The sequence below is a fragment of the Scyliorhinus canicula genome, chromosome 2, assembly GCF_902713615.1.
Source record: "Scyliorhinus canicula chromosome 2, sScyCan1.1, whole genome shotgun sequence".
Classification (NCBI taxonomy): Eukaryota; Metazoa; Chordata; class Chondrichthyes; order Carcharhiniformes; family Scyliorhinidae; genus Scyliorhinus; species Scyliorhinus canicula.
In genome coordinates, this window is record NC_052147.1 from 42,592,707 (window position 1) to 42,606,111 (window position 13,405).

The 13,405-nt window shown below is 43.3% G+C and overlaps 1 protein-coding gene across 4 annotated transcripts in view; it reads right to left on the reverse strand.

Moving 5' to 3' along the window:
* ppp2r5ca (protein phosphatase 2, regulatory subunit B', gamma a) overlaps positions 1 to 13,405 on the reverse strand; it is a 263,516-nt gene that overhangs the window by 17,597 nt on the left and 232,514 nt on the right. For 2 of the 4 annotated variants that reach the window (XM_038776753.1, XM_038776769.1), the window contains 2 exons: positions 7,958 to 8,030; positions 5,408 to 5,473 (listed from right to left, as the gene is read on the reverse strand). In XM_038776753.1, coding sequence (XP_038632681.1) covers positions 5,408 to 5,473; positions 7,958 to 8,030 — 139 coding nt within the window. The remainder of the gene's footprint in view (positions 1 to 5,407; positions 5,474 to 7,957; positions 8,031 to 13,405) is intronic. The other 2 variants (XM_038776761.1, XM_038776778.1) reach the window with 1 other exon arrangement.

Sequence of the window (13,405 nt, forward strand, 5' to 3'; positions counted from 1 at the left end):
TTCAGCACTGCAAATTCTATGATTCTATGCAAACCTCTTTCCTAGTCTTACCCATGTCGTTGGTAACGACATGGACAACGACCACTGGATCCTCCCTCCCCCAGAGGAATTTTGTCTCCCGTCCTGAGCAGATATCCCAGACAGCAAGCAACACAACCATCTTGACTCGTACTCTAGACTGCAGAGAACAATATCTATCCCCCTGACAATATGGGTCTGAATCACTATGACATTCTTCTTTGCTCCCCCTTCCCCACTTGAATGGCATCCTTCACCATGTTGTCATGGTCAGTCCGTTCACCCACTTTGCAGTTCTTTGTCTCAACCAGACAAGTAGCAATCACCTTGCACCTCTTTAGGCAAAGTCAGGGGCTGAAGTTCCTCCATCACTACATGCTGGTTCCTCTTATCTGCCTGACCCGGTTACATTTTCCTGTCCCTGACAAACTCTAGTTCTGTTTAACTCAAGGGAAGTGATTGCCTCATCTGGACCAGTAACTTGATGGGTGCTGAATTAACCAATTTCAGTTGGGATTGTAGCAAAATGATCTCAGCATCACTGGAATATTGAGTTCAGGAAAATGACTATGGTCCGCCCTGATTGCTAACAGTGACCCTTACCGAAAAACGTGTTTATGTTGATATTGGGTGCAGGTAGGGGCATATTGGTTGCCTTTGAAAAAAATAACACTGGCCACATTAGCAAGGAATGACCACTTAAGCAAGGTATTTGAAGCTTGCAAGTGCCCAAAGAACTTTATAACAATGTCAGTAACCATACCCGGGGGAGGAGCAGCAGGAGAAATTTGGAGGGGAGGAAAAAGGCTTTGTGAATTGGGTGGCAAGGAATGCAACAGAGAAAGCTCCAAAAGCTGCCATACTATCTCAAACAAACTTTTGTCATCCTCTATAAAACAAATTCTAAGTTATTCATCTTGCAGCATATGAACCAAGTACTTTAGATGCCTGAACAACTTTGTTTTCTGCAACATACGTACACCAATAGTGCAACATGTGCTGCCTTTCAGGAGGGAAAACTGAAGAGACATGTGTTACCAGATTACAAATTAATATTCAAATAAAATAATTTTGCACTGAGGATTAATTATGGTTCCTTTTTGGTGTACAGCAAGTTATCAACTCTGGTTAATTCTTTCACTGAATAAAACTGATTCTCATGTTTTTTTCTGTTGTATGCATGCACATGCACTGAACATTGATGATTCAATGCCCAGAGCATCTTCAGTCTATTTTAGATTTGGGTTATGGTTCGATGCTTTGCACTCACTCGCAACCAGAGTACCTTTATGTTTTTATTTATTTAAATTCAGAGTACCCAATTATTTTTTTCCCAATTAAGGGGCGATTTAGCATGGCCAATTCACGTACCCTGTATGTTTGAGTTGTGGGGGTGAGTCCCATGCAGACATGGGGAGAATGTGCAAACTCCACATAGACAGTGACCCAAGGCTGGGATCGAACCCAGGTCCTCAGCGGCGTGCTAACCACTGTGCCACCGTGCCGCCCTCCTTTATGTTTTTTTTTTTTTTTTTTAAATTTTAGATTACCCAATTATTTTTTCTATTAAGGGGCAATTTAGCGTAGCCAATCCACCTACTCTGCACATTTTTGGGTTGTGGGGGCGAAACCCACGCAGACACGGGGAGAATGTGCAAACTCCACACAGACAGTGACCCAGAGCCGGGATCGAACCTGGGACCTCATCCTTTATGTTTTTATTAACAATGTACCCAGAACTGGAATTTTTCCACTTCAACTTCTCTTTCCTTTCCTTCCCACTGCATCAGAAATCTATTTTCACATATTCGTAAAGTAAAATCTTTACAAATTAATGTGTGCCCTTGGTTTATGGCGAGGAAATTAAGTGAACAGAACCGGTTTCTCCTTGGTCATCCAGTGTGACAATCTAACATTCCCAGGGCAGACAGATCAGACAAGGAGTAGCACTGAAGGCTTCTACTTCTACTCTGCTCAATCATGTTTCTGAGCCTCAATCACAGTAAACCAACTCCAACTGCAGTAGTTTGTTCTCTCCCTTTTTCAAATGAGCAATTCTACGTAGCATTAAAAAATAATGGCGAGGCAATCCTTGATTGTAATTAATATGAAAATCTAACGACTACACGCATGTAGTTAAATGCAGAAAGTTGCTGTCTGAATGCTCCTTGAGAAGCAGCACTCTGCAGCAATCTCACCGAGAGACTGTGAAGGATTTAGGTTACTCCGGACCTGATAATACTTTATTAATAACCTATGCTCTAGGTTAACCCACCAAAAGAGGGAAATCTGTTTCCCTGCGGAGACTCAGAATAGATCTCATGAAGGGAGAATGCTTTTCCAGGTCTCAGACAGTTAAACAGGATCTCAGTTACTTTTTATAGGAAAAGTTCAGATACGTCACTCATAACTAAATCGTTACCGCTATCGTCATGGGTCCAAGTCATTTAAGACTTCCTAAATGAGTGTCTAGGTTTTTAAACTTTGAGAATAAGTCTACACAGTATAATTTTAATCAAAGTATTTTTATTGTAAATATACTCCCAATAGATACATAGAGAATTGCAGAGTTAAAAATATAAATTGATTAACAGTCTTTAATTATCTGTTAATAATATAAAATAGTTAACAGTCCTTTTTCTCTGCTAACACACTAAGTTCTCTCAAAAGAATGAGATATCTGAAACATGGAAAATCCTAAAGTATCTCCTATCAATTTCTTAATACATTTCTAAGAAGTTAAACAAAAACACACTTACAAAACCTGAGGTTTTGTCTGACGAGGCAAGCTTTTAAGAACAGAACTGACTCATACTCCCGAAGGGGAGTCAGAAGGGGATAACTCTCTGCTAAAATGCCTCCTTTTTATATACATGAAAATTCCCTTATCGGTCAAGGACAGCATCTGTTATCTTGTCACTTATCGTTGGATAATTACCTATTGCCAAATGGCTAATTGGATGTATCATCATTAATACATCTTTTAATGGTTGTAGGGTCTGTGTAAATGTCAGGTATCCTAAGATATATAGGCAAGGGAACTCGTATAGAGACCTGCTTTCTATCAGTGTTGTCATGTTCTTCAGATACCAAAATAGACACTTTTTATGAGGGTGTTATTCTAAGTGTCAAGAGGTATAGTTAGGGAAAGAGTTGTGTATCTATTTAACTGGAGAATTTCCTGTCCTTATGTTTTGAATGCTTATAGGTGCAGGGAGTAATCCCAAAGAATTTATGGTCTGTCATAGAACTGCCTTTGAATTTGTTTGTATTAATAAACCTTTGAAACCAGCTTTGGGTTTCTCCCATCAGGCAGTAACCTCTACCTGACCTTTAGCTGAAGTGGTTTTATTCCACATTGATTTAAAATGCTGTTTGTATTAATGCCTTATTTTAAACTGAATTCTGCGGCGAACGTGATATTCATCACAAGACTCGCTTTTGAAACACATGAAACTGTATGAAGTTGACACTGGTGATAAATACGCAGTAAACTCAATAGTCAGGATTTGTCTATTCCAGTGTAAGTACAAGTCTAAATGAACACTAAACATCTCTGCCAATGAAAATTAACTTTTAGATGGGAGGGGTCACATGCCTCCAACTTTTCATTTGTATTGGAGATTTAAAATAAAATTAATTTCAAGAACTTTTGTTAGCTTTTTCATTGTCTCTCTCTCTCTTTTCTGTGCTCAATAAGACCTTTAGTTTCCTCATTTCACTTTTTGTACATGATTTACTATTAAATGAACTGGTCAAAACGTACTTTCTGGTTCAGACTTTTCACAGCTCATTAAGAAATCTTGAATCTGATTAGTAAGGAGATACACATTTGCCTACTTCACACAGGTTCCAGGTGTGCTGTAGCAGATGTAGCTTTCTAATCATCGAAAGTTCCAGTGCAAAACAAAAAGCACGCCTGTGGACAAGTGTGCTGCCCAGGTCTATATGGGATTTCCACTTAATGCCTTAAATTAGTGATTTTGCACTGCAGCCTCACATGCATGAGAAAACGAACCAAGACTAATTCTACAATCTTTAGGTGATAAAGTTGCAAGAATGCATTAACACCCTAACTGGCTAATTAAGAGTTCTTGAACTCTTAAAAGCCAATCTAAATACCAAAGTTTTACCACATGCACCTTGAAGAATATGCATGTACATTAGTTTCTAATTGCTATGGTAAAAAATTGTAGAACTGCATCCTAAAATTGGGTATTGTTGATCAAATTCCAATTTTTGCAATAATCAAGCCTTTTACTTTAACTCCAGGATGGATCTTTAGCATTCCTACACAATGACTACATTAGGCTAAAAACCAATGGGGTAGTTTTACACAGCCAGCAAAAGCATGCCAAGACATTAATCAGTTATAATCTAAATCTAACCTAGATTTGTTTTTCCTTTTAACAGAATTGTAGCTAAATAGATTGCACAATTGTTTAACTCTACTTTAAATGATAACCATGTCATAAAGTAGTTCAAGTAAAATGTGTGGTTCTGATCTAATAGAACTCACTAATTCATCTGTACTTTTACATTAAAATACAAACTTTCCCTTTTGCAAATGTTCCATTATAGGCATATTTAAATAGATCCACCCACAAAAATGCCAAATTCTTGTTTAATGTTCAATAATCCTCCCCTGCAAAGCATTAATGTTTAAACTTGCTTGTCCCAGTGAATTCTTTTACACATTTAATACAATAATTGCCTGCAAATACCCTCAAACTGGAACTGGGGAGTAGGCAACTTGTCATTAGGCCAAGATTACTCCCATTTACTAATAAATGGTGTACAGCCCATTCCTGTTTTGAAATCATATGTGCTAAAAATGCATTTAAATATATTTATCAGGTAACTAAATTAGGCAACTTTGAACCAACGGGTGCAAACATTATTTCAAAGGATAGGTTTGCCACTTACACACTCCAGTCACAGAGAATTGCACATCAGGGGATGAAACTGCAAGATGTACTTTCAATCTTTAATTCAGTAATGCATAGCAAGTGATAAATAGTTAGGAAGCTGTTCAAAAATTAAGTATACAAGGACATGCAATTATCACTAAATTAAAAATCTTCCATTTCATGAAGGATCATGAAATCTGGCAATTACTACATATTCTAAATGGAAAGGTTTATTATACTGCAACAAAAATAAATATAAAAATAATGCAAAAAATTGTACTGATTCTTTCCATTCAACTTTTTGGACCTTACTTCTAGCACTGTATGTGCCATTAGCAAGAGAGTTAAAATCTGCATCTAAGCAGATTTTTGTTCCAGATCATTCAACATTTTATTTGCTCAGTGGGCTACTATTGATCATCACAAAACATTTTTTAAAAAAAGTTGAAGCTTTGGTGCATTTTCATACAAGTGCCTACCTGTTTTTTGGAGACAGGGCACATGGACAGTTCCCAGGATGGCCAGTTTTGAAAGGAACCCAGTGTCTGATGAAAGGAAGTCACTTATGAAGTTTGGTTAAAATAAAGCATTTTTGATTTGGAGATATGTCAGTATTTATGGACAAATAACCTCAGGTCAGGCAAAGTGCAGGAAAAAAAGCACAATAAATCTTCGACATTTCCCAACAATGATATTCATTTGATTGAATGGAATTAAACCTCCCCTTCAAATGACCCTCCTAAACTAATGACAGTATTCTATCGTCCAGAGGGTAAACTGAAACTTTGCATCAAATTATTGGTTTACTTCTGTGGACCTATGCCTGCTAGGTGGAAATTGTAACAAGTCAGTCACTCAATTAGTCTTGACTGTATTACTCAAAGACAAGAAAGAAACTACTGTGCCACTTAATTACTTAAATCGACCTCAAGTAATATGCAAAATCAATTCCACCATTCAAAGCAAGTTGGGGGGGGGGGGGGGGGGGGGGGGGGGGGGGGGGCGGCGGAATAAGTGGACTATGGCACGGAAGGGGACAAGGAAGGGAAGTCAGGTGGAGAAGGATTTAGGAAGCCAGAAACCTGCCAGATTATGGGGAAGGAAAGGCTGAAAACTTGCAGAAAGGAAATATTGTTAGCAATTTATGAGTGGCACCCTTGTTAAATAATCTAACAATGAGGTGACGTGAGGGACAGGGATGGATGTGGTGTAGAAGAAAGATGGGCGTGCATTCATTGAAATTCACAGCTTGTGGGTCACTGTTTATTTCACGGTTGTGGAAAATTGTAATCCCGGAGGCTTGCTGCATATTTCCCATAATTTCCATTTTAGGATTAGAAAGAGATTGATACTGAACATGCAAAGGCGCCAGCAGAAAGAACTGCAAGCCTCAGCGCATCATTAAAGTTAACATTCAGGGAACACAGGTGTGTGGGGAAAAATAAAAAGTACATTAAATTAACTTAAATTGTCTATTTGTGGGCTCTTAGATGAAATGTTTTAAACAGTTCGGATGCTTTGTCACTTTGGTAATTTTAGTAAATATGTTGCAGAGCCACCTAGTGCATACACACAGAGCAACTTGAACAATTCATGAGTTGCAACAGGGTAATGATGTCCACAATACCATTTACAGTACAAAAGGCACACAACTACATATTTTTAAATATATATTCCCATAGAAATTAGGTGATATGGGAGTTTTCAATGCATTTCTAAATGAAATGCTGTGATCTACCAACAATTTAAAGTAAAATGAATAGGGAAAGCTGACAACATTAATCCCGGCCATAGCGACAATGCTGGTCGGACGGTGGAGGGGCAGATTAAGAATGGGATAAAACTTCTCAAGTTCGTGAAGATCAAAGAGAATGGGAAGTGGAGTTGGGAGGGGAGATCTATTGGGGAGCATGGAGTGAGGCACTGCATAGGGTAAACAGGATCTCCCTCCATGTGCAAGGATTAGTCTGATACAGTTTAAGGTGGTGCACAGGGTGCATATGACTAGGGCGAGAACAAGTGTTCCTTCAGAGGGTAACAGATGAGTGAGAGAGGTGCGGGTAGGGGCTAGCGAATCACACGCACATGTTTTGGGGTTGCGAAAAATTGGGAAGATTCTGGGCGGTAGTGCTCGCAATCTTAGCCAGGAAAGCGGAGGAGGAGGTAGATCTGGACCCTTTAGTGGTGATATTTGGAGTCTCAGAGAAGCCGGAGCTCATGGAGAGGAGGAAGACCGATGTCTTGGCCTTCGCCTGATTGCTCGGCGGTGAATTTTGCTGGAGTGGCGGTCGGCATCGCTACTGGGGATAGCGGCTTGGTTGGACTTTACGACTTCCTGTGATTAGCGAAGATAAAAGTATGAGTTAAGGGGCTCTTCAGGGGGGATGTTTGTGACTGTGTTTGAGGGGCTATTTGTTGCGGGAGAAGGGGAGGTGAAAAAGAGGAAAAACCTGTACAGACTGTATAGTTGATTGTAGGGAAGCATGTTGCCGGGGTGTTTGTTCACTGTAACCTGTTTTGATACAGGTTTGTAATAAAATACATTAAAAAAAAACATCTCAAGTTCATACTCATATTTTTGGTACATAGGTTTCATAGTTGAACACTGGACTTAAAACAACTTGTCCAATTCGGAAATATCAGGATAGACAGTTGGAATTGAAAACAGTAGATATTACAATGTACCAGAGGCTTTTCACAGTAACTTCATTGCAATCTTAACGTAAGCCTACTTGTGGCAAAATGGATTATATGATTATTATTTTAAAAATGGTTTCAAATACTTCTGTTAAAACAAGATCAAAATCTATAATCAGATATCAGTACAAGTTTACAAAGCAGACTTCAATTTCTAACATTTACAAAGCAGATCAATCCAATGTTAATTCTATTTCTGAATTTGATTGGAAACATACACTATTTAGTTCGTATAGATAAAAGGAGTAAATAATCAGCTGAACATAATCCAAATCCCACCTGTGCTGAAAAGAAATATCTATGTAGGTTGTTTACTGATAATATAAACATACCTGTGGATTTGCTTTGGCTAGATTCTCTATTTTGAGCCATGCCTCTTCACGTTCTTTCAACTTTGCTTTCTCCCTAACCATTACAAACACAAAAATGAAAGTTTTAAAGCTAAAGAAACCAGTTCAATAGTTTGAAATAAAAATCTCAGATAAAGCAAGATTGGAGAGTGTTAAAATAGCACTGGCAATTTTAGAGGTATTGCTTCCTCGCTGTGAAGTGAACCCAACTGGTACTAGTGGATGTGAAAACAATCGAATCAAAGAAGTTTACAGCACAGGTGGGCATCATGTGGTTCACTGTTTATGCTGGCTCTTTGTTAGAGCAACCCAAAACTGGCTCTTACCTTTCTGTGCTAGTTATTCAATTTTAAACAATGACCTATTCATGACTGCCTCCCCAACCAGAAGAAACGGTCTTTTTCTAATCACTGTTGAGATCTTTTACAATTACAAAAGCTTTTATTAAGTCTCCCTTTTGCCTCCTCTGCTCAATCTTTTAAAAAAAAATCACATATCTTAAGATTCTCTACGTAACTATAGTTTCTAGACATTGCTGTGATGAATGTACACTGCAAGCACCCTAATGGTTTTAATGTCCTTTAAATACTGTGGCACCCAAACCTGCACATAATATTGACTAACCATTGTTTTACACACATTTATTATCTCTTTACTCTTGTACATCATCATAAAATCCTTACAATGAGGACTTCTGGTGGCGGCCATGGAGTGAGTGATCGCATATTTGGCAGCTACCACTCAAGATGGTCTTTTTGTGGCCTTCAGGTCGGTTTGTCGCTGGAATATTGTAGCAAAAATGTGCAGAAGTGAGAGCGGAAACCCTTAGTTTATGGAGCTGTGGTCCAGAAGTGCCCAGAAAAAGTGAATCAGTTGGTTGAGGGGAGTGAGGAGTGGTCAATGCACACGGACGGGGAGGGTATGGCCCTGCCAGCTCAGTGGTCAATGGATCAGTTGGTGAGCTTCCAGAATGAGAAGTTCACCCAACAGCGGAAGGAAAGTTCGGAGTTCCTGGCCCGGGCAGTGGACTCGATCAGGGCGGTGGTTGACTGCGTGGAGACGAGACTGGCAGTCCAGGGACAGGTAATCCAGAGGTTGGAGGAGCTGACTGGGAAGCTTGAGGAACAGTCCACCTCGATGGCAGCAGAGATTGGCTGATGCGTGACAAGCAAAAGCGACTGCTGGAGAAAGAGGACCTGGAGAACCGTTCTCGGTGGCAAACGTCTGGACTGTGGGTCTGCCGGAGGGAATCGGAAGGATCGGATGCGGGTGCGTATGTTGGGAAGATGATGGAGAAGCTGGTTGAAGAAGGTGCGTTTGACTGGCCATTGGAGGTGGATCGGGCCCACAGGGCACTGATGCGCATACCCCAGGGGGGTGAGCTGCCGAGGGCGATGGTGGTACGATTGCATCGATTCCTGGACAAGGAACGCATCATGAGGTGGGCCAGGCAGACGAGGTGATACACCCGAGAAGGCATTGAGATTCTGGTGTACCAAGACCTGGGAGCGGAGCTCGCGAAGAGGAGGGCGAGCTTTAATAAGGTCAAGTTAGCCCTGGACAAGAAGGGTGTTAAGTTTGGTTCATTGTATCCGGCTTGCCTATGGGTGACCTATGGGGGCCAGGAGCTGTACTTTGGCTCGGCAGAGGAGGCAGCGGACTTCATGAAGGAGAATGTACTGGCAGGGAAAGGAGGACCATGAATTGATTGAGGAGAACTGAACTATGCTGTGAAAAAATTTGGGTTTTGTTGTTTGGGATTCTTTTGTTTTTCGGTTCTGTTTGGGGTTAGGCCGGTTTACAGTGCTTTGTTAAGGGATGAGGGATAGGTCTCTGTGTTTGGACCTTGAGAGGGATTGTTTGTTTGTTTTTACTCCTTGCCTTTATTTTGACTGTTTGCACTAAGTGCGGGGGAGGGGAATCAGTGGGGGGTAATGGGGGCTAGCTGGGCGGGCTAGTACATGGAAGCAAAGTGGGATCTTGGTTAATAAGCGAGCTGAAGATCGATTTTGGGGGGGGGGGGGGAAAGAGAAGAGATTATACTGTTGACGGGGAGGGAACTTTTAAAGTGGAAGAAGATTGATGAGGGTAGTTGCCCGAAGACGGGCCAGGGGCCACAGACTGGCCGAGGAGAGGTTATGGTTGATCGGCAGGGGAGGAGCAGGGTGCCCCCCGACCAGGCTGGTCAATTGGAATGTTCGGGGACTGAATGGGCCAGTCAAAGGGGCACTTGAGGCAACTGAAGGTGGACGTGGCTACATTGCAGGATACACATCTGAAGGTGGGGGATCAGATTAGGTTAATGAAGGGATGGGTTGGACAAGTGTTCCATTCGGGGTTAGACTTTAAAACAAGAGGGGAGGGATCTTGGTTAATAAGCGGGTGGCATCCAAAGTGGGGAATATAGAAGTGGACCCAGGTGGGTAGATATGTTATGATTAGTGGGAAGCTGGAGGGAATGGCCGTGGTATTGATAAATATATATGCATCGAACTGGGATGACGTCGAGTTTGTTAGACGGGTACTGGGGCAGATCCCGGACCTAGATTCACATCGACTGATTATGGGGGGAGATTTCAATACGGTCCTGGATCCAAGGCTGGACTGGTCGAGTTCTAGGTCTGGAATGGTATCGGCTATGGCAAAGGAACTTCGGGGTTCATGGAGCGCATTGGGAGGGGGGTGTGTTGATTGAGATTTGGGAGACCGAGGAGTAAGATTTTTTTGTTCTACTCCCATGTGCAGAAGGTGTATTCACGGATAGACTTTTTTTGCTATGGATAAACCGCTGCTGGCCGAGATGCTGAATATCCAGAAATGGTGTCAGACCACACCCCGCACTGGGTGGACTTACAAGTCAACAAAGGAAAGCGGCCACAGTGGAGGTTCGATGTGGGACTGTTAGCGGAGGAGGCGTGTGAGCGGGTGAGGTTTCGGCGGGTGGTTTGGGAGGCATTGAAAGCAGTTATTAGGGGTGAATTCATCTCAATTTGGGCCCATAAGAAGGCTGAGCAGACGGAGTTGGACAGATTGGTATGCGAAATCTTACAGGTGGACAGGAGGTGCACAGAGTCTCAGGATAACGGGCTTTTGAAGGAGCGTCAGAGACTGGAATTTATGCTCCTGTCCACAGGTAAGGTGGAGGGACAGCGGAGGAGGATAAAGGGGGCGGTGTATGAATACAGGGAAAAAGCCATCAGGATGCTGAGGAAACAGGAGGCGACGAGAGAGATTGTGAAAGTGAGAGAATTCTGGATCCGGCAGGGGTGAATGATGTGTTTCAGGACTTTTATAGATTTGGGGATCTCTTCATTGAGGAGGGTTCTCCAAGCCTGGAGGAGTTAGAGGAGGAGTTTGAGTTGCTATGTGGGAATGGGTTCCGGTATCTGCAGCTACAGAGGCAGGTCCCGGGCTTCCCTCGCCTCCCACTAAAGGGGCTGCAGGATAAGGTGATGTCTAAAACAGGGGTTAGGGAGGGGAAGGTCTCGGAAATATACAAGGAACTGATGGAGTGGGAAGCAGTTCCAATTGGGGAGGTGAAGAGAAAGTGGGAGGAAGAGCTGGGAGGGGAGTTGCAAGTCCCCACAACACAAAGGTGTGCAGGATGGGTGGATTGGCCCGTGACATCTTCGGGGGAAGCACCCCTCCCTCCCTTGCCTCATTGAATGTTCTCATCAACAGCGCCCCAATATCCCAGCGAATTGTTTATAGAACTCCGTTGGGTACCCATCCGGCCCTGGGCTTTACCCAGGGCCTTCAGCCCCTCTGCTGTGGTTAACAAGCTGATCTCCGCCTGTAGCCTCTGCCGTTCCGTTAAGCCCTGCCCCTGGGGTCTCCGCATACCTCCTGTCGATCTGTAGTATCTCCTTTACCAGTCGCTTAGCCTCTGTCCTGTCTACCTTCTCCTTGTGGGCCCATATCGAGATCAGCTTCCTTCTAACCACTGCCTTCAATGCCTCCCATACCACCGCTCCCCCGTGTCATTGACCTCCAGGTAATTCTGAATACATTTCCTCAACCGCCCGCATACCTCGTCCGCTAAAAGCCCCACGTCTAATCTCCAGTGCGGGCACGGATTACTGTCTTTACTAATCTGTAGGTCAACCCAGTGCTTGGCATGGTCTGAGATTGTGATTGCTGAGTACCCAGTGTCCACCACCCACGTCAGTAGAGCCCTGCTCAGAATAAAGAAATCGAGCCGGGAGTACACTTTATGCACGTGCGAGTAGAAGGAGAACTCCTTTACTCTTGGCTGCCCAAATCACCATGGGTCCACCCCCCCATCTGCTCCATGAACCCTTTTAGCTCCTTAGTCATTGCTGGTACCCTGCCCGTTTTTGAGCTTGACCGGTCTAAACCAAGGTCTATAACTGTATTGAAGTCGCCGCCCATGACCAGTTTATGCGAATCCAGGTCTGGTATCTTCCCCAACATCCTCTTTATAAACTCCACATCTTTCCAGTTTAGCGCATATACATTTACTAGTACCACCTGCACCCGCTCCAATTTCCCACTGACCATAATGTACCGGCCTCCCCCATCCAAAACTACTCTTCCCACCTCAAACACCACTCGCTTGTTGATCAGGATCGTGACCCGTCTGGACCCCTGTGAAAAACCTGTCCGACCCAACCTTTTCTAACCTAATCTGGTCAGCTACTCTAAGGTGCGCCTCCAGCAGCATTACCATGTCCGCCTTCAGTCCTCTCAAATGCACACACACGTGCCCTCTTCACCGGCCCATTGAGCCCTCTTACATTCCAGGTGATCAGTCTAGTTGGGGGGGGGGGGGGGGGGGGGGGGGGGGGGGGGGCTCATCTCCCTTCTCCCCCCCCCGATCAGCCATCCCCTCTCTTGGGCCAGTCGCCAACCTGCGCCCCACACCTCCCCCGGTCCTCCCCCAGGCAGCCTCTTCCCCCGACCTCCTCACTGTCCCTCAGCAAAAGTCCCTTCCTCGTCAGCAGAACATTTTCCCCCCTGCTCTCCCTAGTAACAGCACAAAATAAATCAACCCCTTTGATAAGCCTAACATCTGCTCACCCCCCCCACTACGCTTCCTAGCCCTCCCAGCAATCTTGGTAGCCCTCGCCCCTGGCTCCAGGCAATCTCCCACCTATTGTTCCCTCCCCACTCTCCCCTCCTGCTCATACATACATATTCAAATGAAAAACAATCCCAACACAATTGTCCAACAGAGAAAAAAACCCCAAGTTGAACACAAAAAAAAAATCAAGCAAAAGATCCAGCATCTGAACAAATACACCTCCATCCCACAACAGTGCAAATGCAAATTTTACCTCAGCTCTGCAGCTAGCCCCAGATCCATACAGCAGGCATTACAAATAACGTCCAAAAAAGCAAGGAACAAGAAACTCTTTTTTGGAAAACATAAACACTACAACAAAATTCAAAGTTCTCAGTCTGACACCA